The 26,641-nt window shown below is 40.9% G+C and overlaps 1 protein-coding gene across 3 annotated transcripts in view; it reads left to right on the top strand.

Moving 5' to 3' along the window:
• The window catches only part of SFSWAP (splicing factor SWAP), a gene marked incomplete at its 5' end in the record, with an annotated part of 97,500 nt that overhangs the window by 31,860 nt on the left and 38,999 nt on the right, over nt 1-26,641 (top strand). For 2 of the 3 annotated variants that reach the window (XM_083476421.1, XM_083476423.1), the window contains 5 exons: nt 841-972; nt 1,332-1,425; nt 10,767-10,938; nt 14,138-14,371; nt 20,969-21,159. In XM_083476421.1, coding sequence (XP_083332547.1) covers nt 841-972; nt 1,332-1,425; nt 10,767-10,938; nt 14,138-14,371; nt 20,969-21,159 — 823 coding nt within the window. The remainder of the gene's footprint in view (nt 1-840; nt 973-1,331; nt 1,426-10,766; nt 10,939-14,137; nt 14,372-20,968; nt 21,160-26,641) is intronic. The other variant, XM_083476422.1, reaches the window with a different exon arrangement.

Raw genomic sequence — 26,641 nt, 5'->3', positions numbered from 1 at the left:
GTAGCTTTGTTTGTTCAGTTCATTGTAGCTGTGGCCCCATTATAAATCCTCAGCTAGTTAATCGTTGTCTGAAATCTGTTCCAAGCACTAATGTTTTCTTGTTTGAAATTGATCTCTGCTTGGTCAATGTGTTAATTTAGCAAAACAATAAGCTGTGTGACATTAAGAGCACATTACGCAAGTAGGAGTGGGCTTTTGTTTAGATTCTCATCAACTTACAATCTACCAGTGGTTATGCCAGTACTTCTGTAAAAGGTGTTCCAACACTTCTGTTGTTATTCCTGTTTATTGTCAAGGTTCTCTGAATGCCTTACCATGTTATAACAGTGGAATATATTAAAAATGATAGTATTGTAAAATGGGATCAGGATTGTATAAATGGTGCAAACCAGCTTGCATGAAAATATTTTGGACTGAAGTAAGTTGCTGGCCTTTATGATTGCACAGGAAACTTTCACGTATACAGCTGTTTTCTGATGAAAGTTGTGAAATTGGAATGGTTTTAAAGAGGCCTTCAGATTTCTCTCACTCCGTTCTGCCCGGCACTGCAGTTGAAAAACTTTTTAAACCTTGTAAAGCCATAAATCTTGGTGCCCCAAAATGACCTGTTCAAATAAAGTGATGTTAGGCAGATTATAAAAAGTTTTAAATGTTTGCCTGGATTTTTCTAATGCAAAAGAGATAGCTCTGGCTTCTTTAATAAGCTCGTTTTGGGGGATCAAATATTTCATAACTTAAAAATCAGTGGTGATTTTTAAAAAGTAAGTGCCGCCTCTGGCTTAATAGGGCTGCGTGTTATGTTCTCTGCCTATGTAAATAATAAAATGCTAATTTTTTCAGCACAATTCCTTCTGTGGTTACCATCATCCCCCCACCCCCAGACATCCAGCCCGTGATTGACAAGTTAGCTGAATATGTTGCTAGGAATGGGATTAAATTTGAGACCAGTGTCCGTGCCAAGAATGATCTAAGGTGAGTGCAAGTGCCTTTTTTCTTAATTACTTCATTTTATGATGTGGTGTAAGTGAGCAGCTTGTCCCTCTCTTATTGACAGTCTGTTTTGCAAAGAAAGCTGTTGAGTGTAATGTGTTGTAATTTGTTTTATTAAAATTCAAGGGACTACTTGAAGTTAATGTTAAAGCATTATTGCCTAAGAATCTTGAAGCTTGTGCTTCTGAATGTATACCTTCTGGGCATTTAGGCATAAATTATTCTATTTCAGAATATCAGACAGCTTTTCAGTGCTTGGGGTACTGGAATATTAAATGATGGTTGGTGTTTGCTATGTTGTGGTGTGTTTTTCCACAAATTGCATTTTTGTTCGTTAACAGGTTTGAGTTCCTGCAACCTTGGCACCAGTATAATGCCTACTATGAATTTAAGAAACAGTTTTTCCTTCAGAAAGAGGCCAGTGACAGCTCAAAGGTAGGAAGCAACAGTGTGACATCTTGCTTCATATGCTATGTACATATGAACCTGACTAGAGCAGCCAGGAACAGAAAAACCACCTCTAGTAAATTTATTTTTAAAAAATTATATCCCACTTTTCCTTGCCAAACAACTTGCAGGAGCTAGCAACATGCAACTATGAACCCAGTAATAAAGGCTAAGTTGCTTCAATTCATTTTATGCGGGTCTGCCATTAAGAACATAAGAAGAGCCTGCAGGCCCATCTAGTCCAGCAACCAGGTGCCTCTGGGCAGCCCAAAAGGCACACCTGAGTGCAGCAACACCCTCTTCATTTGTGATTCCCAGCAACTGGCTTTTAAGATGGGTGCTGCCTCCAACTGTTGAGGCAAAGCTTAGTCATCATGGGTAGCAGCTGTTACTAGCCCTTCCTCCATGAACATGTTTTAAAATTGTTAAAAAACAAAATGCTGTAGATCAAAGCAAATTTTAAGCAGCATATTACTTTGTTTCTGTGTCATCTTTACTCAATGCTGGATTGTTTGCATGTGTATATAAGATGCTCGTCATTACCTTTTAAACATCCTAAATAGATTTAGGGGTAAAGGTAAAGGGACCCCTGATTTAACAATCAGTTAAATCAATTTAACAATCAGTACAGTTGCGGACAACTTTGGGGTTGCGGCGCTTATCTCGCTTTACTGGCTGAGGGAGCTGGCGTTTTGTCCGCAGACGGCTTCCGGGTCATGTGGCCAGCATGACAAAGCTGCTTCTGGCGAACCAGAGCAGCGCACGGAAACGCCATTTACCTTCCCGCCAGAGCGTTACCTATTTATCTACTTGCACTTTGACGTGCTTTCAAACTGCTAGGTTGGCAGGAGCAGGGACCGAACAACTGGAGCTCACCCCGTCGCAGGGATTTGTACCGCCGACCTTCTGAGCGGCAAGCCCTAGACCCTGTGGTTTAGACATTAAATACCATCTCCTGTTGCATGTTCCATCACCAGCTGAGCTACAGCTAGTGTGAAGCAAAAGAAAGTGCCTTCCCTGTAACAACACCCAGACTGTGGAACAGTCACCTTTCTTTATAGGAACCATTTGGCTTGCCTCATCTTTAGATGTTTTTTTGCCTTCCAGGTGGGGTGTTCTTGTTCCGCTGTGATTTAGTTTTAATCGTATTTTTGTATTGCTTTTATTGTACAGTAAAGCCACCTTGAGCACTCTGTTGGAGGGGATATAAATTCTGTAAATAAATAGAAGCCAGACACAACAAGAAAATCGTAACTCAGAAACTTTAGTATGTGATTGCATAAATCCAAGCTGGTGATTGTAAATCAGGTGTTGGTCATCTTAAATCAAAGAGAATTAAATATTGCAATGTACGGGTCAAAAATGAAACATGCTGCAATTGAGATGTTAAGCCTGTTTAATTCCTTGACATGTTTTTGTTTCACTTTGTTTATAGCTACTCTTTTCAGCCAAAAATTTTCCCCAAAGTGGCTTATGATAGAAGTCAGATATGTAGATATTGGATATCTCTGTGGCAGGTTTTTCTGGCCTATGGCTGTTGAGAGGTTTGGCGTTAAAAGAGCAGCAACTGGAGTCATGGGTTAGCAGCAGATAAAGATAGAAACCCATACAAATAGCCCTTCTATTGATTTGAAAGCTCCACTGGGATTGCACAATACTGTACACAAAGAAAACACAAAGTCAGAAATGTCCCATACTTTGGGCCATAGGGGAATGTTTGGATGGGTGCCTGTTTATTAGGGACAGATAGCTGGTGCCTTAGAAGCTCAGAGGGTATTGCTGTACTCTAGGATGAATATGAGAATTGTTCCACCTGTTCTGTAGCAGATGTAGGATGGATTCAATTGTCCACTCTGAGTAAAGTGTCCACTTGTAAACTCAAATTGCGGGGCAGCTGGAGCAGAGTTATGCTAGCTTCTCCTGGTGTCTTATGTACTACTGATGATTAACTCCCCATGTTCTCACAGATGCCATGCAAACCACCAGTTGAAATAAACTGCATATGCCCTTCCAGCAAAGATGTGATGTTTTAGTCTATAAAATTGTATTCAAGGCTAAAAATTTGCCCAAGTTGTCTCTCTGCCCTCTGAAAAGATACCCAGCATAACCTTTTTCTAGGCAGCATTTTGAAGTGGCATACCGACACAAAGAGTTCCATTAAATGAAACCTGTGCATGAGTTACCTTTGTATTTTCAGTTTATTTGGATTGAATAGTTCATGTTTATAAAGCAGACTAAAGTTGCTAGGAAACCATTTTACACATTTTCCCATAATGTGGATGCGGTTTGTTTTGAAATTAGTAGTGGGTGTCCTAATAAATTAGTAGTGGGTTACACAGTTTCACTACTTACTTAAGTGCTGTGTATAACAACTCTTCATGTTTTCAGATGAAATATAGTTAATATATTTTTCACTTAATCATGTTGATCTTTTTAAAAACCCTTTATTTAGTTTCCACCTGAATTTTATTTTCTGTTGACTAAAGGGTGCTAGTACATGATCAAGAAGGTCTAATGGCCAGGTGCCAGAGGGCTCAGGGGGGATTTAGGCCAGACTTGCAAATAGTTTGTTACCTGTAGCAATTCAACAAATGTCTCTATGCACTAGGCAAAGAGGCTTCCTGATTTAAGAAATTGAGAACCGCTGGTGGATAATACCATCAGGGGACTGATCATCTTCACTTGATTGACCCTCTGCTTGAATATCCTGTTTCATATGGTAGCCAATCAGTCCTTCAAAATGCCACAGGCAGAATGTCAAGACAAAAGCTTTTTTCCTGCTGTAACTTTCCCCAGCAACTAGCACACTCCCTCGAAACATGGAATTTTATTATTATTATTCATTTCTGTACCACTTTACATTTTTAAGAAAAATATCTCTAAAACAAGAAAATATCCAGAATAAAACATTACTGAAGAAAGTCAAATACAGTGGTACCTTGGGTTACAGACGCTTCAGGTTACAGACTCTGCTAACCCAGAAATAGTACCTCGGGTTAAGAACTTTGCTTCAGGATGAGAACAGAAATAACACGGCGGCGGGAGTCCCCGTTAGCTAAAGTGGTACCTCAGGATAAGAATGGTTTCAGGTTAAGAATGGACCTCCAGAACAAATTAAGTTCTTAACCTGAGGTACCACTGTAGTTGCTCACTGGAAGGACAGATCCTGAAGCTGAGGCTCCAATACTTTGGCCACCTCATGAGAAGAGACTCTGGAAAAGACCCTGATATTGGGAAAGATTGAGGGCACAAGGTGAAGGGGACAACAGAGGATGAGATGGTTGGACAGTGTTCTCGAAGCTACTAACATGATTTTGACCAAACTGCGGGAGGCAGTGGAAGACAGGAATGCCTGGCGTGCTCTTGTTCATGGGGTCATGAAGAGTTGGACACAACTAAACGTCTAAGCAATAACAACAACACATTCAAAGCAACATACGGTAATTAACAGAAACTGAAATAATATCTTAAAGGTTTCAAAATAAAAGATTACAGAGGAGGTCAACTACAGAATGCACATTTAAGACAGCATTATTAACAAGAGCATAAAACATTAGCATAGGCATAGTACATACCTGCTGCTGCTGTTGCCAATCCTGCCAATGGTGGTTCATGGTGGGTGGCAGCTGTGGAAGTTCAGGCTCAATGATCTGCAGCTCCACTAAGAGACAGACAGAATTCCATATAGCTATCAAAATCAATAGGGCTGCCATACGTCCGGATTTTCCCAGACATTACTGGGATTTCGAAAACCTTTGGTTTTTTTCAAAGCAAAAAAGCTCAACAATTTGGGGGGGGGGGTCTTCCGGAGTGTCGTGGTTTTTACTTTTTGAAATATGGCAACTCTAAACTGATAGCCATTAATGAGCCCATTCTCCTTGAAATTGAATAGAGAATTTGCTGAGGTCCACTATCATTGGTGTGGCTTCAATTTTGGCTTTCCACTCCCAAGTTCTCTGAAACACATAGAGAGCTTGTGGAGGAGGCGAAGGTTTCTCTTTTTTGTGCTGGGGTATGGAAAAGATGAGGAGGGGTAGGGAGACTCCTGTGGCTCTTTTATTCTCCATAGCCACACAAGCAAGACCCTCTAGCATGTGCAGAGAGGTAATGCCTTACTCTCACCTATGCTGAGATTTTGGATGAGAACACTATGAGAGGCTTCTTGTATTTTTTCACCTCCTTTAAGCCACAGGGTGAGAATGCAAAGCCCTGGCCGTACTTCTCACCAAATGGTTGAGGAACTGGTGGAGACACACTGGTTGATCCCTAGTGGACACACACAAACAGCTGGCAGGCTTGTTTTTAAGGCAACTTAAACCACAGTGACATATCAAAATACTTCTGAAATTTTATATGCATTTATTTGATTTTCTCTGTCTCTAAGCTATCAGCCTGGGAGCTCAATATAAATCCTAGGAACCACAACTGCCTTCTCCTTGGTTTGTGCATAGCAGCTTTCTGTTGTGCAGCCTATCAGCTAGACAGCTTCTACACAGCTTCCTTCTCCCCTCCTGTAACCATATATATTGGCAGAGCCTCTGCACTCTTGTGCTCCTCAAGTTGCTTGTTCCCATTTGCCCTATTTGGCAGTTTCTGAAGAGTAAGCAGGTGAGGTGCATGATGGGGTTAAAGAACCCTTTTGCCAGTGTGTTCCCTTGCTCCCAGTACGTTTCTGAGCACAATTCAAAGTCTTGGTGCTCACCTTTAAAGCCCTAAACTGCTTTGGCCCTGCATACCTGAAGGTTCGTCTCCACCCCCTTCATTCAGCCTGGACACTGAGGTCCAGTGCCAAGGGCCTTCTGGCAGTTCTCTCACTACAAAAAGTAGGGCCTTCTTGGCATTGGCACCCGCCCTGTGGAATGCCCTCCCATCAGATGTCAAGGAGATGAGTAGCACTATAACCTTTAGAAGACCTCTAAAATCAACCCTGTATAGGGAAGCCTTTTAATGTGTTATGTTTCATTAAGTTTTTATATATTTTGGAAGCAACCCAGAGTGGTTGGGGCAACCGAGTCAGATGGGTGGGGTATACATAATAAAATTATCATCATCATCACCATCATCAATCACAGAAGTGGGTTTTATTGGCAAAGCCAGTGTTGTTTGATACTTCAGTTGTTGCTCCATTCAAAATATTGCTTCTGCTGACTGCCAGGTGCTGGCCAACATGAGCTGCCTTCTTTCTGTCATTTAAACACTTTCAGGAGCTTCAAAACTAAGCATTCTGCTTATTCTGTTCTTTAAATTATTATTGTTTAAGTGCCTACAATCTGAAATCCTGTAATATGAGCCCCTCTCCATAATTGAAAATCCTCAAACCTTGTTTGTAGAAGATTTTTTTTTTTAATCGCTACTTAGAGGCAGTCAAGGCAGTCAAAGAACCTTTTAAAGAAAGGAACATTACTTTTTCTAAAGTACAGTTTTCAATTCGTACATCAATTCTTGAACTTCTTAGTTTCTGAGAGCCTTTTCTGAGCAGTGCATTGTGGTAATTAAATGGTTCTTAGTCGCTTTATTTCTCCACCAGTCTTGTTGAAGTGACAGTAAAACCTCTATTGCCTCTTATAACAGGGCTTTCCATTGAGAACTTTCAAAACATTTTAAGGTTCTAAAATACCATTGATGGCTCATATTCATTGTTCCTAAGAAAGAGGGTTCCGGTTTTGTTAGTAAAGTATGTTGGTAATGATTTCACTTACACCATTGACTTCAGGCATTTCTCAAAGCTCAAACATCTGTGATTTACAAACCTGCAGAGTTCACCTTGCTGTTTTCCATTAGTGAGTTACCTGATTTTTGAGGGGATAAACTCATCCAGCGAATATTAGGTGGGAGTAGCAAATCACAGGGCCAGTCTTGAATCCATCTGCTTCATTCCAGTACTCTCTAGCACAATCAAAGAAAACATTCCAGCCTTCTCAGGTGGCATAAAAGATATGCTTTGGCCCCCAAAGAATATCATTAAAATTGTTGTCACGGATTATCTCAGGGTGGGGTTACAAGTCGAAGGATCTGGGGTTTTGGCTTTTTTAAGTTTCCCCCAGTTTCAGTTAATTGGTTTACAGGGGTCTTAGGCTCCAGAAATTGAGCTACTGGGATTTAGCACTTTATTGGTTCTTGCAAGAAAGGAAAAAGTAGAGGTGGCCTTATTCTAGGGGCGGTTAGTAGTTTAAGTGCAGATATGCAGGTAACTGAATCCAGTTCATCTTGCTTTATCCACCTGAAAAGACATAGGGAATCTGAATCAAGTTGCATAAATATGTATGTCCTGCCTAGAGACTCTATAAAGATCATAATTTCAGTATACAATATGGGGCTCCCTAGAGCAGGGGTAGGCAACCTAAGGCCCGGGGGCCAGATGCGGCCCAATCACCTTCTCAATCTGGCCTCCATCAGCATGTTTTTACATGAGTACAATTTGTCCTTTAAAATGCATCTCTGGATTATTTGTGGGGCCTGCCTGCCTGGTGTTTTTACATGAGTGGTATGTGTGCTTTTATTTAAAATGCATCTCTGGGTTATTTGTGGGGCATAGAAATTGGTTCATATTTTTTCCCCAAAATATAGTTCGGCCCACCACATGGTCTGAGGGACAGTGGACCGGCCCACAGCTGAAAAAGGTTGCTGACCCCTGCCCTAGAATCTCATTTAAAATTGATTAACCAATGCTTCCCAACATCTCTTGATGATTGTGCTGGGAGATTTCAGTGCAGGAATGGATGATGAGCGTGCAATAGCCAGTGAGAGGCTTGGTCTGAATTTAGAGGATATTAATCTGTAGATGAATAAATTCTGCAGGCATTTATTTAAATTAGTTTATAAACTTGGGCTGTTCCTCTGTAATGGTTCCAGGCAGGATAACCGAGCCGGGAAGTTTACATACAACTCCCTTAAAGGGTGGGAGCACCATAAATTATTTTTTGTGCAATGACTAATGTGCCCGTTATGTAGAGAATTTTGCAGTGTGAGGCCAACCTGCAAGTGATTTACCAGCGTATGACGCTGGCAGGTTTTCAGGGCATTATAAAAGGTCTGGCTTATAAGCTCTCCTGCATGCAGCAAAGGAAGCACAGTTTGAGGTGGACTCTGAATATTCAGCTAAAATTAGAGGAATCTACTCAGTGAACAGATGAAATAGGCTGCTAGGAGCAGCAGAGACCTACGATGCTGTCCATGGGAATGCTTATAAACAGGAACTGAGCATAACAGCACTTTCCCAGCTTTTGGCCTGAAACCTTTGAGAGCTGCTGTCAGTTAGAGTAAACGATAGGGGTCTGTGCAATATTCACATTCCCCCCCCCCACTCCCTTTCAGAATCAGTTTTAAATTGCTTCCATTGCCTGTGTTTCACAAATCATACATTTGGGAGTTTTTTTTACACACTAAACAATCTCTGGCATAAGTCTGCTCTGCCGTGAATAAATTAGACCAATTAACTCAAGTGCCCCTTTCTCTTCTGAAGATAAATTCTTACTACTGAAGTTTTATTATGTGTTCATCTTTTTTTTCTAACAGTGGGAGTTGCTAACGCTTAAAACTCCATGCCAAAAATACTCTTAGATTTTATTGGTATCATTAGCTGCAGCCAATAAGTGAAACTAAACTTTAAGATTGTTCCTTAAAGATTTCAGCATTTTTTTAAGAAAAGAAAAACTTTACGCTTAGCCATTTTGTATATTAGACTTTCATTGTACTTTCTTATTACAAAGCTGTTAGTACAGTGCTTTTTAATGACTCTCTTGACTACCATAATGGGCATGAAATAGCAATGTCAAATATACTTGAATCATCGCAAGTTTTTTGGTCTGCTGCTATGCTTTCTTAAAAATCTCCAAGCTCATTTATAACTGGTATATAAAATGAAAGTTTCACAGCAAGTAAATGGGCAGGTCAGCTAGTATCAGTTTGGTCAGTCGAAGAACTGAAGCCACTGTGTTGCAGTTGTTAGATCATTTTTGACTGTGATAGGAGAGAATCAAATTCCATGTCTCTGATTTGCACATGTCAGGTCATTGTTTGTAGCCAATATAGTATTCTCTTCATTGGGTGTGGGGAAACCTTTGGTCCTCCAGATGTTGCTGAACTACAATTCCTTTAGCCATTGGTCTTGTTTGCTGGAACTAATGGGAGTTGTACTTCAGTAACATCATACACTCTCATACATTGCATGTTTGGCCTCATTTTGCTGGCATAAGAAATTGGGGCTGTAACATGTAAAGCAGTCTCATTGTGATGTACAGAGACAGCTTTGAAATTTATAAGATCAAATATGGAACCTAGTACAGTGGTGCCTTGCAAGACGAAAAGAATCCGTTCTGTGATTCTCTTTGTCTAGCGGTTTTTTCGTCTTGCGAAGCAAGCCCATTGAAGGATTAGTGGATTAGCGCTATTAGCGGCTTTTAGCGGCTTCTCTGCTGATCGGATCAGCTGATAAGCGGCTTAGCGGCTTAGAAAAAGGGGGGGAAAGGAAAAAAAAAACCAGCAGGAACTCGCAAGACATTGTCGTCTTGCGAAGCAAGCCCATAGGAAATTCGTTTTGCGAAGCACCTCCAAAACGGAAAACTCTTTCGTCTAGCGAGTTTTCCGTCTTGCGAGGCATTCGTCTTGCGGGGCACCACTGTATGCAGTGCAGACTTAGTCTACACTGCATACTAGGCTTAGTCATGCCACATGACCCAGAAGCTGTACACCGGCTCCCTCGGCCAATAAAGCAAGATGAGCGCTGCAACCCTAGAGTCAGTCATGACTAGACCTAATGGTCAGGGGGTCCTTTATCTGTGAGGTATTTTTGTTGCCTTACCCCACAGTAGGAATTCTGTGTGCTGTGCAATCCTATCATGTCAACTCAGAAGTAAGCTTCATTAACTTCAGTGAGGCTTACTCCAAGATAAGTAAATGTAGGATTGCAACCTTACTCTTTTTCCAGGGACTGCTCAGGAAGAAGCATCTAGTTTCATACTCCTATGATGGTACTGCTTTATAGTACAGGATCTTGAAGGACTACTTTGCGCTGCTTCTGAACATGTAAATGACCTCTTATAAAGGTGCTTTAAAGTTATGAAGTACTTAAAATAGCCCAGGGATGCGTTCTTTTCAATTGAGAATACATAGAAACCTGAATGAAATGTAAAGGGATGTCATATTCTAGATTTCGTGTGGTATGTTCAGTTGTATGCTTGAAGCCTAGTTCTTTATGAGCTTTGTGTGCTGTTCTGTCCAAGAGGTGCCACTTTGTGGCTTTTTTAAAATGCCATCCATTTTAATTGTATTCCATAGGCTTTCATTTTTAGCTGGAAAGTGAGGTTGTCTTGTATTTTCCCGCCTTTAAGCAGGTAGCAACTTTATCGGAGGATGTCCCTGCTGATACTGCCAACACTGAACCTGGAGAAGCCCAGTTTCCCACTGACAACATGTCTGAAGATGTAGAATCTGCTGCCCAAGGAAATGATAAACAAGATGCACTGGCCATTAAAATTTCCAATGATGGCAAACTGATAAAAGGTATGCCTGTAGGTGTGGGAACCAGAGACACACCCCCCCCCCGACACCGTGTGTGTGTGTGTGTGTGTGTGTGTAACAAATAAATACATCCATAAGTAGCATTAAAGAATGTTTCACTCATCTGAAGGGTGGAGGGAAAACTCTGAACTGAGTAATGGATCCAAATTTATGTCTTGATGCTCTCTCAATATCATACAACTTAATACAACATACCTGCTTGAAAGATCTCTCGTCTTTCATTCAAGGCTGATAGAGAGCAGCCTTCCTCAGCCTGGTGCAGTGCTAGCAGGGTTTGATGGGAGTTGTAGTCCAAAACATAGGTAGGGCACCAGATTGGGGAAGGGTGATACAGAAGCTTGGGTGGATTAGTTCAGTTCTTTATTGAAGCTATTCCAGAGAACGATTTCCCCAAGTGCAGTGTGACTGCTTGAGAATTGGCTGTAGTGTAGCTGCTTAGCGGAGGCTCATAGCTCAGCTGCTGATGGAATAGAAGGTCCCAGGTTCAGTCCTTGTAAAGAGTTGTATAGCGAGGCTGGGAAATTATTGGTTTCTTTCTGCCTGGAACGCAAGAGAACGTCTGTTAAGTCCTGGGGTGGGGGGGTAGGGGGGCAATGGCCTGACTTGGTTCAATGAAGCATCAAGTATTCATGTGACCAGTGATTAGATTGCAGCACCACAGAGCTGGAAACTCTATTTTGATAAGTAGCAGAACGCTTGCCAGACGAAACTCCTGTATTCTTTGTTCCAATAAAATCAAACCTTTGAATTTCAGGAGCTTTTCGCAGCAGGCAGCAGTTAAACTGAAAGAAATTTGTGTAGGCAATCCCTTGCACGTGTTTAATTTGGAGGAAGCTGCTGCCAGACCATAGCTGTGTAAAATGGTTTGGCTTCTTTTTGGTGGGGGGGGGGTCATAGTGATGGAGGAGTCGTTCATCAGTTTTCATTTCCGGTAGAGGTTGGGAACAAATGTTCCAATACGACAAGAGTTTCTGCCAGTTGCAAGGCAAGCTGTGAAATGCTGTAGATAGGAGGAAATGCATAGGCTTCGCCTTTCTTTCTGCTGTGCTGCAATGCAATTAATTCCTCAAAGTAATTATTTTTTTGTAGGCTGGTATTAAATGAAATCTTCCAAGTACCATTGGGTGAGCTAGCAAATCCTCTTGATGTCAGATTTAGTGGGGGAAAGGTGAAAAAGTATTTTTTTTTTTTTAAAGTTGCAAGTGGGTTAAGCTAATTAAGAGGTCAGGTTTGAAAATGGCCTTTTGAAAAGATAATAAACCACAAAGGGCCAAAAATTGAATTACATTGTTTGTAGCATTAGCGGGGGGGGGGGGAGTTCAACCGATGAATCCAGGTTTGAGGATTAGGAATGTATGAAGTTGCCATATACCAGGTTAGACTATTTGCCCAATTAGCCCGATATCTTCTATTCTGACCGGGAATGGCTCTCCGGGCTCCCCAGCAGAAAAATGTTATTTCTATGATTTGCTACCTGACATATTGTTAACTAGAGAGCCAAGGAGTGAACCTGGGATGTTCTACATGCAATTGAGGTTCTGTTATCACTGATGTATATGCCCTCTCCAAATCAGTAATGGTAGAGGTTGCATAAAGCAGGAGTTACGTGTGGCTAGATCTCTTTAGACTATCAAAGACGAATCTAGAAAACCTGGTTTCATATTCTGGGTCAGCTTACCACCTTTATACCTTGTTTTCCTTCCAAAAAGCTCAAATACCTTAAGTACGGTTCCCAGGGAGTCTCCCATCCAAGCAGTTTGATGGGCCAGAATTGCTTAAGCTTCAGCAGCAGAACGGCATTACAGGCATTCACGGCCAGTTTATCTCTCTGTCAGCTCCATTTTACCAATTGCCTGAGAATCGTTACCAAGACTGAACAAGGCAAAGCTTTTTAAGCAGTTGCCCGTTAGGACTGCTATATAAATGAGTGATAGAGCTAGCCCTAGCGGCCTCCACGGTTAAGGCTTCTATAAAGTTTCCATTCTAAATGCTTTGTGTCCGTTCATAATTCTTTTTCCAAAACACAAAGGCAAGCTGCCTATATTTGGCTAGGGCTCAAAGCACAAATGCTTATAAGGAAAGCTTCAACTGCTTGCATGCATGCAAGGAGGGGCGGGTGACATTATCTTTAAAAAGCGAGCCTCATTCTATCCCTGCCTTCTAAAAGGCTTTTGTAGTAGCTCCAAATCTTCAGATCAGAATTTACCCTTTAACCATGAGGGTAAGGTGATGATTCCCCTCACTACCACCAACTTAAGGGGATCATTTGTTTTTCCACTGTTTTTACGGGACCATTTAAATGTGGTGGAGAGAGATGTTTTGGGGCTGGTTTACATGCGGGCTCTTCCATCCTGTTCAGCAGGATGATTTTCAGCCTCAAAAGAATGTGCTTTACAGAACATTCAGTCTGCAGAGGGGAAGAAAAGGAGCAAGAAGTCGGGGCACTGCAAATTATTTCTTTTCTTTTCTCCAGAGACAAGAGTGAACTAAAACCAAGTTCCTAGCCTGTAATCAATCCTTCCCCCACCCTTCTTATCAGTGGTTTTGATTGTTAAGACAACTATAGAAGTAAATAGCAGACTATTAGTTTCAATATTTGTTCTGTTTAATATTTGAAATCCTCTTTTAAGCCATAAAGATCCACAAAGTGACAAACAATGAGATAAAACCATAATACTGTATTGTTTTTAACACTTGATTGGAAGCCGCCCAAAGTGGCTGGGGAAACTCAGCCAGATGGGCGGGGTATAAATTATTATTATTTTATTATTATTATTATTATTATTAGCGACGATGAACAGCCTCTGTTAGAAAGCTACACCAGCTGCACAATGTAGCACAGATGGGAGCCAGGGCAACATGTTGCAGTGTAGAATGCTCCTGTTCAGGTTTCAAGCCAGCCAGTTGTGCCTGCTTTCTGGTTACTCTATTCTGCCCCACCCCGCAAATAGCATTCTGTACCACTGAGCAAAGCCAGTTTTCACTGAGCCTCGGAGGGGGGGGGGTGTCTTCAATTGAGAAAGTTAGCTAAGTATTTGTTCTTCTCTGCACATCTTGGGAGTTGTCTCTAGCCTACTGCTACTTCCCCTCTTCTGTACAGGTGCAGCTGTTTTCATTGCAAAATGATTCATAGATTGCCTAGTCAACAATATCTCACTAGTTGTCACTTCCTCTTTAATAGCATCCTTTGCACCAATAAGCTTTGCAATCAGGGCCAAAGAAAATGACATGCTCCCCTTGGAGAAAAACCGTGTGAAACTTGATGATGACAGCGACGAGGAGGGGGAAGAAGGCAAGGAAGGCCAAGAGAATGCCAGTAGCACCTCAAACAGCCATTCAGCATTTGCCATGTCCAGTGGGGCTGCTGAAGAGAAGAGGCCTCAGCTGACACAGGAGGAGCTGGAAGCCAAACAAGGTAAATGCATCAGCATTGTGGCGAGGAGAGGAAATGTTTGGAGCTTGTAAATGTGTACTGTTGACAGACTTCTTGTTTTGAGGGTGGACTTAAAGGGAAGGAAATGGATAGTAAACAAAAAACCAGGGAGTTGCTACTTTTTGTTATGTCTTATAGTTATGATTTGATTTTTTTAAAAATCTTGAATTCCGGAACTCTTTTGTAAACTACAGTGGCCTATGGCTGATACAAATAAATTGCTGATGTTCTGAGGTGAATAAAATTATCCACAGTATACCAACTAAATGTAATCATTGAAATGTTGTATTTCATGCTCAGGGGCTTGTCAGCAGTGGTGTACAAAGGCCCCAGGACCGCTGTGAATTGGCCACAGCGTGCACTGCAAGCTTTGAGCTGAGTTGGACCATAATGGCTTCTCATTCATTTTTTTTTCTTTACTAAAAATGGATTGTGTTCCAGAGATGCTGATTGTCAAAGTAGCTGTAGTCTTAGTCATGCATCTAGTGTGTGGTGCTAGGGAAGCACATTTAAGAATTGGTCTGTAAACTCCTACTCAACTATTTTATATGTGTTGTAATGTTCTTATAATTAAACAAATTGAGTTTTAATTGCTCCTTCAGGTCTGGAATAGTAGCTGTCACAAAATGCATTACCACCATCACTTTGGCAGCATAACTTCAGAGACTCTCTATTACTATAGCCATCAGTACACAACTTAAAAATGCAGACTTCATATTTCTTCAAAGTCTTGAAATATTCTGAGGCAGTGCTTAGTGCGTTTTAAATTTTGGAGGACTCATCTGTAAGGCCAGGGATGTACTGCATCCCAGGCTGATATGAAATACAATGGAGTTGTGGGTGCACAGACTCAGATTAGTGTATTATTCTCCTGGCTAGGTGCTATTCCTTCAGCAACTAGGTCAGGTGGCTGGGTTCTCCCTGCAAGTGCTCAGTGCTTCATTTAAGAATGTTAGGAACTTCTGACATTGTGAGTTAACCTGGCAGCTGTGAACAGTGCACACTCAGGCCTCAGAGTATGAAGCCTCTACTTGGCCAAACCTGGCAAAACTACAAAGACCCTAGCCATCTGGTCAGCAGGGTAGCACATCCTGTTTACATGCTGAACATTCTAGCTCATGCCACTTAATTTAGAGACCCTGAATTGGCGAGTATATTTCGTGGTGCGGCCATCTATGGCCTTGTCCTTGTGCTTTGTACTCCAACGCTATTTGCTTTAGTGCTTCATAGAAGAAGAACGTAATCATGTAATGGCTCAAGCAGTATACTCTGGCATGCTTACATTTTGTCTTTTCCGAATCTACATGCCACATAAATGGCGGGGCTGAGCTATGTGGAGGAGATGCTCAACTTGTGGGCAAATAAATTGTTGATGAGGGCAGTGTCCTTGGCCTTCTGCTATAGAGACCTGGGTCTTCTCTGCCCACTTTTCAGCAATCAGCAGCATGTGAATATCATCCTGGGTCTAATGGGTCATTATTGATAATTCATTCAATAGAGCTCTTTCAAGGGCAGGGGTTGGAATCTAGTCATTCCAGGATTACTGGAAATGAATTTGACTTAAAGGAAGTAAATCCTTGAAAAATGAGGCAATATACGTCATATTGAAACTTTAAAAATAAGGGCACATTGCAGCCTTACTGTGAAAGCCTTTAATTTGATCCTGATGCTGCTGGTGAGAGTTTGTCCATAGCAGGTACTGAATGAAAGATTCATATGTGAAGGTATTTTTAGCTTAGGAAAAAAAGTAGAGGGAGATATGAGAGAGGTGTATTTAAAAAGCAAAGCAAAACTTTGCAGAGTATGAGGCAGTGGCTAAGGAGAAGTTTTCGTCATCCAGTGAAACTGAAGATGAGGAGATTCAGAACAGGCAAAAGAAAGTACTTCTTCACACAACACAAACTGGAATTTACTGCCACAGGATGGTACGAAGTTGGGTAGCGTTAAAACAGAATTAGACAGATTCATTTTTTTTAAAAAAAAATAATTTTTATTAACCGGCCAATCAAATCAAATTAAATCAAATCACATCACATAAATTCCGAATTTTAAATTTTTAGCGATGTTATCTATGAAGGTGATGATATATGGAAACCATCTCGATTTGAGGATTGGAAGAACGGAAAAATTCACACAGGATTAATATTGGTGTTTATCGGCTTAAGGAGACTATCAGAAGAGATCATAAAGAAAAAAGAGAAAATATATGAACAAGATGTGATGTGGAAACAGCAAGATAAGACTGGATAGAATTATGAACTCTGTTTGGACTGATTTGGTCTGATTTAGACATTAATGCAGTAGCAAGAAGATGATCAGAATCCCCCTTCGGATCTTGAAATATGGGTCCCCCCAACAAAATTTAGAATTAGACAGATTCATGGAGGCTGTGATGGCTTTGTACTATCTCCAGTACTGGAGGCAGTATATCTTTGAAAACCAAGCACTTTGTTTCTCCACAGAATTGCTGTTGTGCTCATGTCCTACTTGCACCCTTCCCATTAACGTGGTTGGAGAACACAATTCTGAACTGAAGGGGCTGACATAATGTCATCATGCTTTGTGACCTGGGAAACACAAGCACATTATAGATGGTGTTTTGGCTAAAAAGCCCTGGGGTGATTCTGGTCCTGTTGTTGCTCATCATGGATGCTTAAGATTGCATTGGCAGCAGCCAGAGGTGTCTATATCAAGTTTTGTCAGATTACAATGCTTGACCCCTTTGAAATTTCTTCACCTTTTAATTTCTTTCCTGTAACCTTGTGTTGCATAATATTTTTGTGTGTATAGCACATACAGAAAGAAACAAGCCCCTGCCAAACAAAGCTTGCATTATATTAATTCTCTGTTTTAGCATAGACTTTTTTTTTAACAAACAAACAAAATTCTTATAAAGTTCTGGCTGGTAAATTTTGTTACCTTCTCCAGACTTCGACATTTGATTTATTAGAAATCAAATAATGGAAGCAGCTGGGGAAAGGGCATTTGTTTACTCATTTTCAGTAATTTTCTGAAAACCTTAAGTTGAATTGGATTATACTTTTAATCTGCATCTGTGCATCTTAATTCAGTAAAATATAAAAGTTTAATTTGATGAAGAATTCATAATGTCGCTGCAGAGAATATGTTGCCTTTCAGATCTTATAAATAGGCATCTAACTGAGATGCAAAGATATGATTTTTAATAAAAAAATTAAGTCACTTCCAAATAGAATTATTTATTAAAAATTCTCCTACAGGAAGTATCTTTTGGAGTGTCAGGTTCTATAGTTAACTATGAATTCATTATTTCATGTCTGCAGGTAAAAAAACAACTGCTAAGCATCAAATTAAAGGAGGAATGTTTCTCATTCTGAAAATGGATCTATAATATATTTAAATATATTTGCTAATCTTTTGTAAAAACTCTTTATAACATTCTTGAAAGTGAACTAACAGTCAGGAAAGCTGTATGTTTAGTTTTCAAGGTTAAATGGTAGGTCTTCGTGAATAAAGAACTATTTAGTGGTTTCTTTTTTATATATAATGCTCATATTAAATACATTTTAAATATGTATATAAATCCCAAAAGGTGTGAGCATTTGCCCAAACTTGAAATGAGAAAATTGAAACAGACATAATATACTTCTGATTAGTCACAGCTGAGCATTATAGAATCAAAAGTGTGAAATGCTGAAAAATGTGATATTTGGAACTTTAATGATGAGCTTGAAGGAATTTAGCTGCTTAGAAATGTTGATGGTGGTGCCACAGAATTAGAAATATTTTACTGCTCTTGCGTTGGGTTCTTGTGTAAAAATGTGCTTCTTGCTTTTAAAGTAATGCTAGGATGTAGGGTAATAGCTCTGTTCCCAGTGCATTTCTGAAAACACTTCCCTTACTCCTTGTTCAGTTTTATTTGCTGGGGCGTTAATGATTGTTCCTCTGTGAAAATGTGTACACGTGAGCTGTTAATCCATGGAACATGTTAAAGTTTACTCTACTGAAGACATCATTATTCTGTAACTGCACATCCTAGGCATATCTGTTCAGTCCCATTCAATTCATTGGAGCTTACTCCCATGTAAATTAGTGTAAAAGAGCAATCCCATTAATCCATAGTAGCATGATCCACAATCCAAGAAACATATAATCCACAAATCAATTAAGCTATTTCATTCAGCTAATAGTGGGATTTAAGGCATTAGAAGTTCAAGTTCATTGGCATGTGGTTTGAATTTGACCAATTACCTCTTTACAGCTTGGGATTCACCGCCCACAGTTCCATGTATTCCATTGTTCAAGTGGCTAAATTACCACATTGTCCCTCCCACTGTAATCTCTTGTCCATCAGTAATTCTGAACATCTTGTTCCAGTTACTCATATTTTCAGTTTTGGGTATTCCCAACCCCTAACCTCCACCGCTTCAAAATTGCTGAGGCTCTTAATGGATCACTTAATGATTTTTCTACCTTTCCTTTATCAATTATAACAATATGTGCTAAAACTTAGTCACCACTGCAGACCACCTGAATGAAGCTGATGGACTACACTTTGGGAACTACTCCTATAGAGACTTCTCTTTGCTGGGTTTGGAAATAGACCCGGGGGCGGGGGAGAGTTTGCTATTCTCTTGTCCTCCTCATGTCAGCAAGCATTTGGCATAGTCACAAATTACATTAAGCACATTTAAAAGTAGCCAAGATAAGAGTTTAATGAAAAGCGCAACAGACAGAGCAGAAGCAGGGGTAAACAGTGCAGGTATAAACCAGGGATGTAATTATTCCTGGGGGGTGGTAACAGCAGACACATACACAAGATGTGGGAGATGTCTTAATTAAGTTAAAGGATTTTGGAGCTGATGATTTTATCCATGGGCACCTTCAATGCAGAGATGATCCTGAAAAAGAAATGAAAATGGTTGGGGGACGCAAAAGGCTAGCATTTCCACAAGGAATTCTATAACCTAACTTGTGGCAAGTCTCCAGGTGCACTTACATGCTGCTGCTCTTTCTCATAATTCTGAAATGCCAGTGGTGATGTATTGAAGCTGTTGCAGCCATATGGTCTGTACGATACTCAAGAGTGAAGAATTTAGGTGCCTCTGTATACACTGAGGAATTACAGAATACTATTGCATAATGCAAGAGATAGGTTTTGTCAATGCTTTGAGAAATCTGTGCTCTGAAATGATTGGTTTCCAGACTAATTCATCAGGTACATTTCTAGAACCATGTGGCTTATACATACACACTGCAAACTCTGTGTGGACAGCCCCCTCCACATTCCTGTCCAACCATCTTGATTAGGTAGTCGGGGAGAGTCAGTGGGCATGAAATTATATACAAGTAGATCTCAAATCAAGGGCCAAAAGCCCAGGTAAAGAAAAAAGTTGTTTCTGGATACCTAAAAAGATATAAAGATGGCACCAGATGTGCCTCCCTTCCACAAACATAGTGCCACCACTGAAATGGCCTGAGCTGCATACAGCTCTTGTCAGTCAAAACCAGCACCTCAAATTAGCCCCGAAACAAGTTGGGCCAGAAATGGTGTTGTATTTTCAGACTGTCATGCCCCCGTCAGCAGTCTAGCTGCCAAATTGTGCTTCAGCTGTACTTTTTGAACTGTTTTAAAAGGCAGCCTAACCTATAACACATTGCAATAATTCAACCTAGTGGTTACCAGGGCATAGACAGTGGAGGTAAGGCTGTCCCTGTCCAGAAGGGTGCGCTATGTATTGGCTGCTTCTGAGGGAGTGTGACCCCATCCAGAGCAAATCACGTCCAGTCTTATCTATTCATAAGCATGAATGCACCCCACAAAATTTTGCAGCATGCACCTTTATCCAAAAGGATTTCTCAGGCTGTTAACTTTTTCTTCTTCTTACTTAAATCGTGTTACTCTCTATATGTTTCACTCCACTGGCTTCCTCTATTGTTTTGTATTAAGTTTCAATTTCTTCCTTTTAACCTTTAAGTCTCGCCATGGTCTTGTACCTTCTTATCTATCTATGTTGCATGCTCCCTGTTCCCCATCTCAGTCTCTCCATTCATCAGACACTAATTTAAGGCTTGTAGTTCAGTTCTTTACATTTGAAAAGCCATTCTCTGGTATCTACATAGAACTGGGAAGAATCCCTGTCTGAAACCCTGAACAGTTGTTGCTTGTCTTTATAGACGTTTCTGAGTTAGGTGAGCCAGTGGTCCTGACATTCCTATTAAACCTCCTCTCCTGTTCTGTTGTTCATTTCTGTGACTTCTCTCTCTTGGTGAACTGAACTCTCAGTTTCTGTTGCACTCTATTACAAAACTCATCTTTTCTTTCTTCCTTCCTTCCTAATCCAGTGTTCATAATCTTACATTGTTTTGTCTTTTAATCTCTCCCAACCAAATGGTTTCTCCCCTCTGCTTTCATTTTGTACAGCTTCTACTGCATTTTAAGGCATATATATATATCCCAAGGTGCTCTTTAGGAGCTACATAGATGTGCATTTTCTAGACTCAAGGGTGCAGCTCAGGCTAAAAAACTGTTGACCTCCTAATGTGATAAGCAAGTTACCTCCTTGTAAACTCCACATTCTGTATCCCTTTTTCCCCTAGCAAAGCAGAAACTAGAGGACAGATTAGCGGCGGCGGCAAGGGAAAAGCTAGCCCAAGCCTCCAAGGAATCGAAAGAAAAGCAGCTTCAGGCGGAACGAAAACGAAAAGCAGCACTGTTCTTGCAGAACCTGAAGAATCCCCTGGCAGATACAGAGGTTGAGAAAATGGAGGAGCATGCCTTCAATATAGAGGTGAGCAAAGCAAAGGTGTTTTTAACCATAGTAGCATATACTGCAAAGAACTTTGCTTGGGGCAGGGTAGGAGAGAGAAGCCAGCATTGCTTGAAATGTTAGTATTTATTAGACTTAAATGAAAGCTTTTTCCAGAGGGAAAATAGATCTGAAATTAATAGCATGTTGGGCTACATCAAAGTTGCTGAAATGATATAAAAGAAATATTAAATTGGACCAATACTCTGTTTCCAGTGCCCCCCCTTTTTTTTTTAAAAAAAGTGATAAGTTTGCTTCCCCATCCTTCACTATACATCCTTTGAAGTTTCAGCAGTGGCACCTCCAGATTCCTTGTGTACACCTTTTGCATCTTGTGTTCTGATGCGAATCACACCCATGGTTAATTTCTCATTGTCTTTAACATTTGTACCCCACCCTTCCTCTGTGGAGCTCATTTTGGGGCTATTCTATTTTTTCCTTACAATAATCCTTTAGTTCAACTTCAGCTGGATATTGACTCACCTGAAGTCATCCAATGAGCTTCATGACTGAGCAGGGATTTGAACTCTGCTCTCCCTTGTCCAGTGCTCTAACCACTACGGTGGATGCTCATGCGTCATAAAATAAGGCTAGCTCACGTTAGATCTAGCATTTGAAATTCTGATGTAGTTTAAAAGCACTAAGGAAAAAAATAAGCGCGTGCCCCCCCAAAAAAACCTCCCGCAAATAACTAAATGGTACCTGAATAACTTGAGATTTTACATTGTTGTGTAAACTGAATATTTTATGTGAATCTCTCTTTTTAAAAGCTACAAATGTTGTGAGACACCCCCCCCCCCAATTCCTTCAGGCTTCACTTAAATTCAAGATTCAGAAGTGCTTTTATCAGAATCAAGGCATTTAAGGCAAAATGCAAGCTTTTGCTGGTGTTTCTGGACAAGGATAAGGACACAGTTGGCCCTAGGCAAGTAGTGTGAGAGGGGGGGGCTGTCTGAGAGGCTATGGGGGTGCAGTCACTCTGCCAGTTGCACATCATTTGATTCCAGTAGTGTCTGTGCATTCAGGAGTGATGTAAGCATCTGGCTTTTGTTTTATTAATTACTTTTATCTGCCAAGGTTGTTTGTACAGAGTACTCACAAGAGTTCCACTTGGTGCCCACCTTAATGTCTTCTTGGTACTAGGCAAAGGCCTTTTTATTTTCTCAGCCCTTTTAAATCTTTAGATTTAAATCTCTAAACGTTTAATCTTCGCATTATGCTGTGGTTTTAGCATGCTTCCACAGCTGTGTGAAATTTAGTGCTTTGACTCTGTATTAATTGTGTGTGATGTTTCAATCTTGATATATCTGCTTCAAAATGGGTTTTTTGTATCATTAAAGTGTTTGTTACTCTAATTTTTGTTGAGTTTTTAAAAATGTATTTAAAAAATAAATTGGTGTGTCACCCAGAGAACTATTGTGTTTGGGTGGCTCTTAAATGAAATAAATACTATTTGAGATAGTGGCAAAGGATGAGCACTTAAATGTACTAGGTTGCCAGGAGCAACCTCAGAAGATCCTTGGGAGCTGAAATATCCGATGGGCTGGAGCAGGCCTAGCTGGTGAAAGTTGGAAGCATGTGGCAAAAAAATTAGCAAAGTCAAATTAAATTAGTAAGAAGATGAAACTGCATATTGCTCAGTCTTTGGAGCAAGTGAATATTGGATGGCTAGCAGCAGCCATCCAAGGGCTTCTGTTTGAAGAAGGAGAAAACAGGAAGGAAGGAAACAGTTTTATAACTAAGATCAATAGGTTGTGGGGAAGAGGAGATTCCTCTGAGTATTCCTCATGGACAGTGTATCTAATTATGCATACATGAAGCTCAGTATCTGACACAGAAGTGATCATTTTGAGAATATCTTTTTAAAAAAATTATGGTGAGGGGAAATGTAAGGATTTGTGTGGAAGAACATTTGTGGGCTCAGATGCAAAGGCCATTACTGTGGTAGGTCAAGCTGTTTTCAAGCTGTTTATCACCACTTATAGGGTGGGGAGAGTGTTGACCAGCAAGTGTCAGCATCTTCCACCTGTGACACATGGTCCACCCAATCAAAATAATAATGAAGTGTGGGATCCAGTTCCTTTAGAAGTTGCAAGTGGGGTAAGGTGAGTCAGTTCTCCCACGGTCTTCATGCAAATACATTGCACAACCCAGTTTCCTGATCTGCTTTGACCAGAGAGAGCAGAGTTTATACCTGGGGCCCTCCGATGCAAAGCATATTCTGAGCTATGGCCCCTCCTCCTCCTTAAGGTAATGCTTGGAATGTTTTCACGAGGGGCTCTAATAGGGCTGTGGTCCAGAGATAGAGCATCTGCTTTGCATCTAGGTTCAATCCACAGCATCTCCAGGTTGGGCTGGGAAAGATCCCTGGTCCCAAGCCCTGCAGATAGATGGTTGGTCTTACTCAGTAAAGATTGAATGGGAATATTTTTTTAAAAATCTAGGATACTATATTGCTGTTGTTTTTTTAAACTCTAAACACTGTCTTCGTATTGAGCAAGGAAATACCTTGGGCTTCCCGAGTTGTCCTCCATATCCCTCATAGAAATGTGGCAGGTTGTTGGAGGAGGGAACAGAGCCAACATCCCCTCCCAACAGGCAATTAAGGTTTTTTGTTCTTGCTTTTGAGGCTAGTAACGTTTATTTAATTTATTTTACTAGATTTCTTATGCACCCTTCACCACAACGTCCCAGGACGGGTTGCAGCAATAAAGTATGCAACTATAAACAAAACTATCGCAACCATAAAACAAATGTAAAACAATAACAAAATTTTAAAATAGCTCAAATACAGATGCAGACTATGTGCTTATTTATAAGCCTGGTTTAAAAGGTACAGTGGTACCTCGGGTTAAGTACCGTATTTTTCGCTCTATAACACGCAGATTTTTGCTCCTAAAAAGGAAGGGGAAATGTCTGTGCGTGTTATGGAGCGAATGTGTGCTCCCTGGAGCCGAAAAATGAGGCAAAAATCAAACCGCGCTTCAGGGAGAAGGGAGCTCCGTGAGACAGGAAGCTGCAGTTTTCCTGCATTCTGCCTCAGGGTCTTACTGCCCACCCTGCTCTGTTTCGTTGCTGTGTTTGCTCAAACGGAACAAAGAGCAGGGAAAGCCCCTCCCCTCCAGGCAAGTAGAGAGGAGAGCAGAGCGTCCGAACAAAGAGCAGGGGAAGCCCCTCCCCTCCAGGCAAGAAGAGAGGGAAAGCAGAGCGTCCGAACAAAGAGCAGGGGAAGCCCCTCCTCTCCAGGCAAGAAGAGAGGGAAAGCAGAGCGTCCGTCCTTCTATCCTCTCCCTGCTCTGGAGGAACAATGTTTGTGAAGGGAAGAGAGATTACAGGTTCGGCTTAAAATTCTGATTTGACTTCCTGCTTTTTGTTTTTGGAGACACACAGCATTCAAATATGCTTTCTTCCATTTAAAGAGGGAGAGAGAGAGAGAGCACACGCTGGCTGGCTTGGGTGGGTGGGTGGGGGGAAACTTTTGCCTTCCTTTCCTCACGTTATAGCCCTCTCCTGCATTCTTAGCCTTCTGTGTTTTTCCTTCCCTCCCCACTTAAAATGTGGTTACAAAGCATGGATCCACATGGATCCTCAGGATCTTTGCATTGGGCACCCCAAATTCACCATCAGAGCACACAGCATGTCCATGGCTACAGCCGCCCCCCCCCCCAAAATCACACACCCATTGTTGCCTGGGGCTGCAATGGTGCAAAAACGTGGTTACAAAGCATGGATCCACATGGATCCTCAGGATCTTTGCATTGGGTCAGCCAAAATTCACCATCAGAGCACATAGCATGTCCATGGCTACAGCCTGTCCCCCCCCCAAAAAAAAATCACGCACCCACTGTTGCCTGGGGCTGCAATGGTGCAAAAACGTGGTTACAAAGCATGGATCCACAGGGATTCTCAGGATTTTTGCATTGGGTCACCCCAAATTCACCATCAGATCACATGTCTGTGGCCACAGCATGAAGCACAAAAATGATACGTCCACTGTTTCATTCAGAATATTTTTTCCCTTGTTTTCCTCCTCTAAAAACGATGTGCGTGTTATGGTCAGGTGCGTGTTATAGAGCGAAAAATACGGTACTTAATTTGTTCCGGAGGTCCATTCTTAACCTGAAACTGTTCTTAACCTGAAGCACCACTTTAGCTAATGAGGCCTCCTGCTGCCGCTGTGCCGTTGGAGCATGATTTCTGTTCTCATCCTGAAGCAAAGTTCTTAACCCGAGGTACTATTTCTGGGTTAGCGGAGTCTGTAACCTGAAGTGTATGTAACCTGAAGCGTATGTAACCCGAGGTACCACTGTATTCTAAATTCTTGTTCTAAGTACTTAAGCAAATTTTCACATCAGAATTTCTGGCAGCTTCTAGAATCTTGTTTATTTGGCGGGATATATTTTCAGTATTCTGCACATGTTTGCAGTACTGAACAAGAATTTGAAAATTATAACTCTGGGCAGTAAAACAGGTGTGGCAATTTACTCTTTTAAGTGACTATGGGTCAGTGAAATGAGGGGCAGTTGTCTTCTAGAAGGGCAGTTGCCTTCTATTACTGAACATGATGATTATTAGAACTACCACACTGCAATTAAAACTGAATCATTAAACAATTTTTACAGGCGGCTGCCACAGCCAGCTGCCTTGTAGTTAATGGACCATATTGAAAGAATTTCTTGTGATCAATACTCCTAAAGCCTTTTGTGATATCTTGCTGACCATACCCAGTTGTGGGCTAATTTTATTCCCATTTTATTTCATTTGCTTTCCTAAAATCTTTTGTGCAAAAATAGCTTTAAACACTTGCCCATGTTGAAAGTATGTGTTGTATTTTAGCATGTGTACTATTCCAAATCAGAATGCCGTCTGGTTTATTGATTTTAAAATAGTATATGATCTCCTAAAAAAATGGTCTACAGCTGTACAGGTATATTTTTAGTTCTGACGTATTTTGAAATAACAGCCCTATAAATCAATAGTAAAGAATTTCTGTAATTCAGTTTCATGAAATACTGGTTGCAGCAGTGGCATAATCAAGCACTTATTTAATCTACAGCTACTCTTTAATATTGCCCCTCTCTTTTTTAGTCATTCTGTTGGTGGCATAGTCTACCCCCCCTTTTTTTTCTTTAATGTAGAAAATGGTGAAGCTACCAGTATGCCTTTTTGATAAGGATGTCTTGAGCTGGTTCAGTCAAAATATAATTTTTATTTTATTATTTATTTAACGCCCTACACCCGTAGAACTCAGGGTGGTTAACAACATAAAATTACAATATCAACAAAGACAACTCAATAACCCCCCTTTCCACAATACATTTAAAAGGGCATTAATTGTCAATCAGCCAAAGGCCTGGTTAAAGAGGTGAGTTTTCACCTAGCACCTAAAAGTGTGTAAAGAAGGCGCCAGATGAACCTCCCTGGAGAGACGATTCCACAAACTGGGAGCCACAGCAGAAAAAGC

This window comes from Podarcis liolepis (genome assembly GCF_965112155.1).
Source record: "Podarcis liolepis genome assembly, chromosome: 15".
NCBI lineage: Eukaryota > Metazoa > Chordata > Lepidosauria > Squamata > Lacertidae > Podarcis > Podarcis liolepis.
This window is presented reverse-complemented; position numbering and strand designations above follow the sequence as displayed.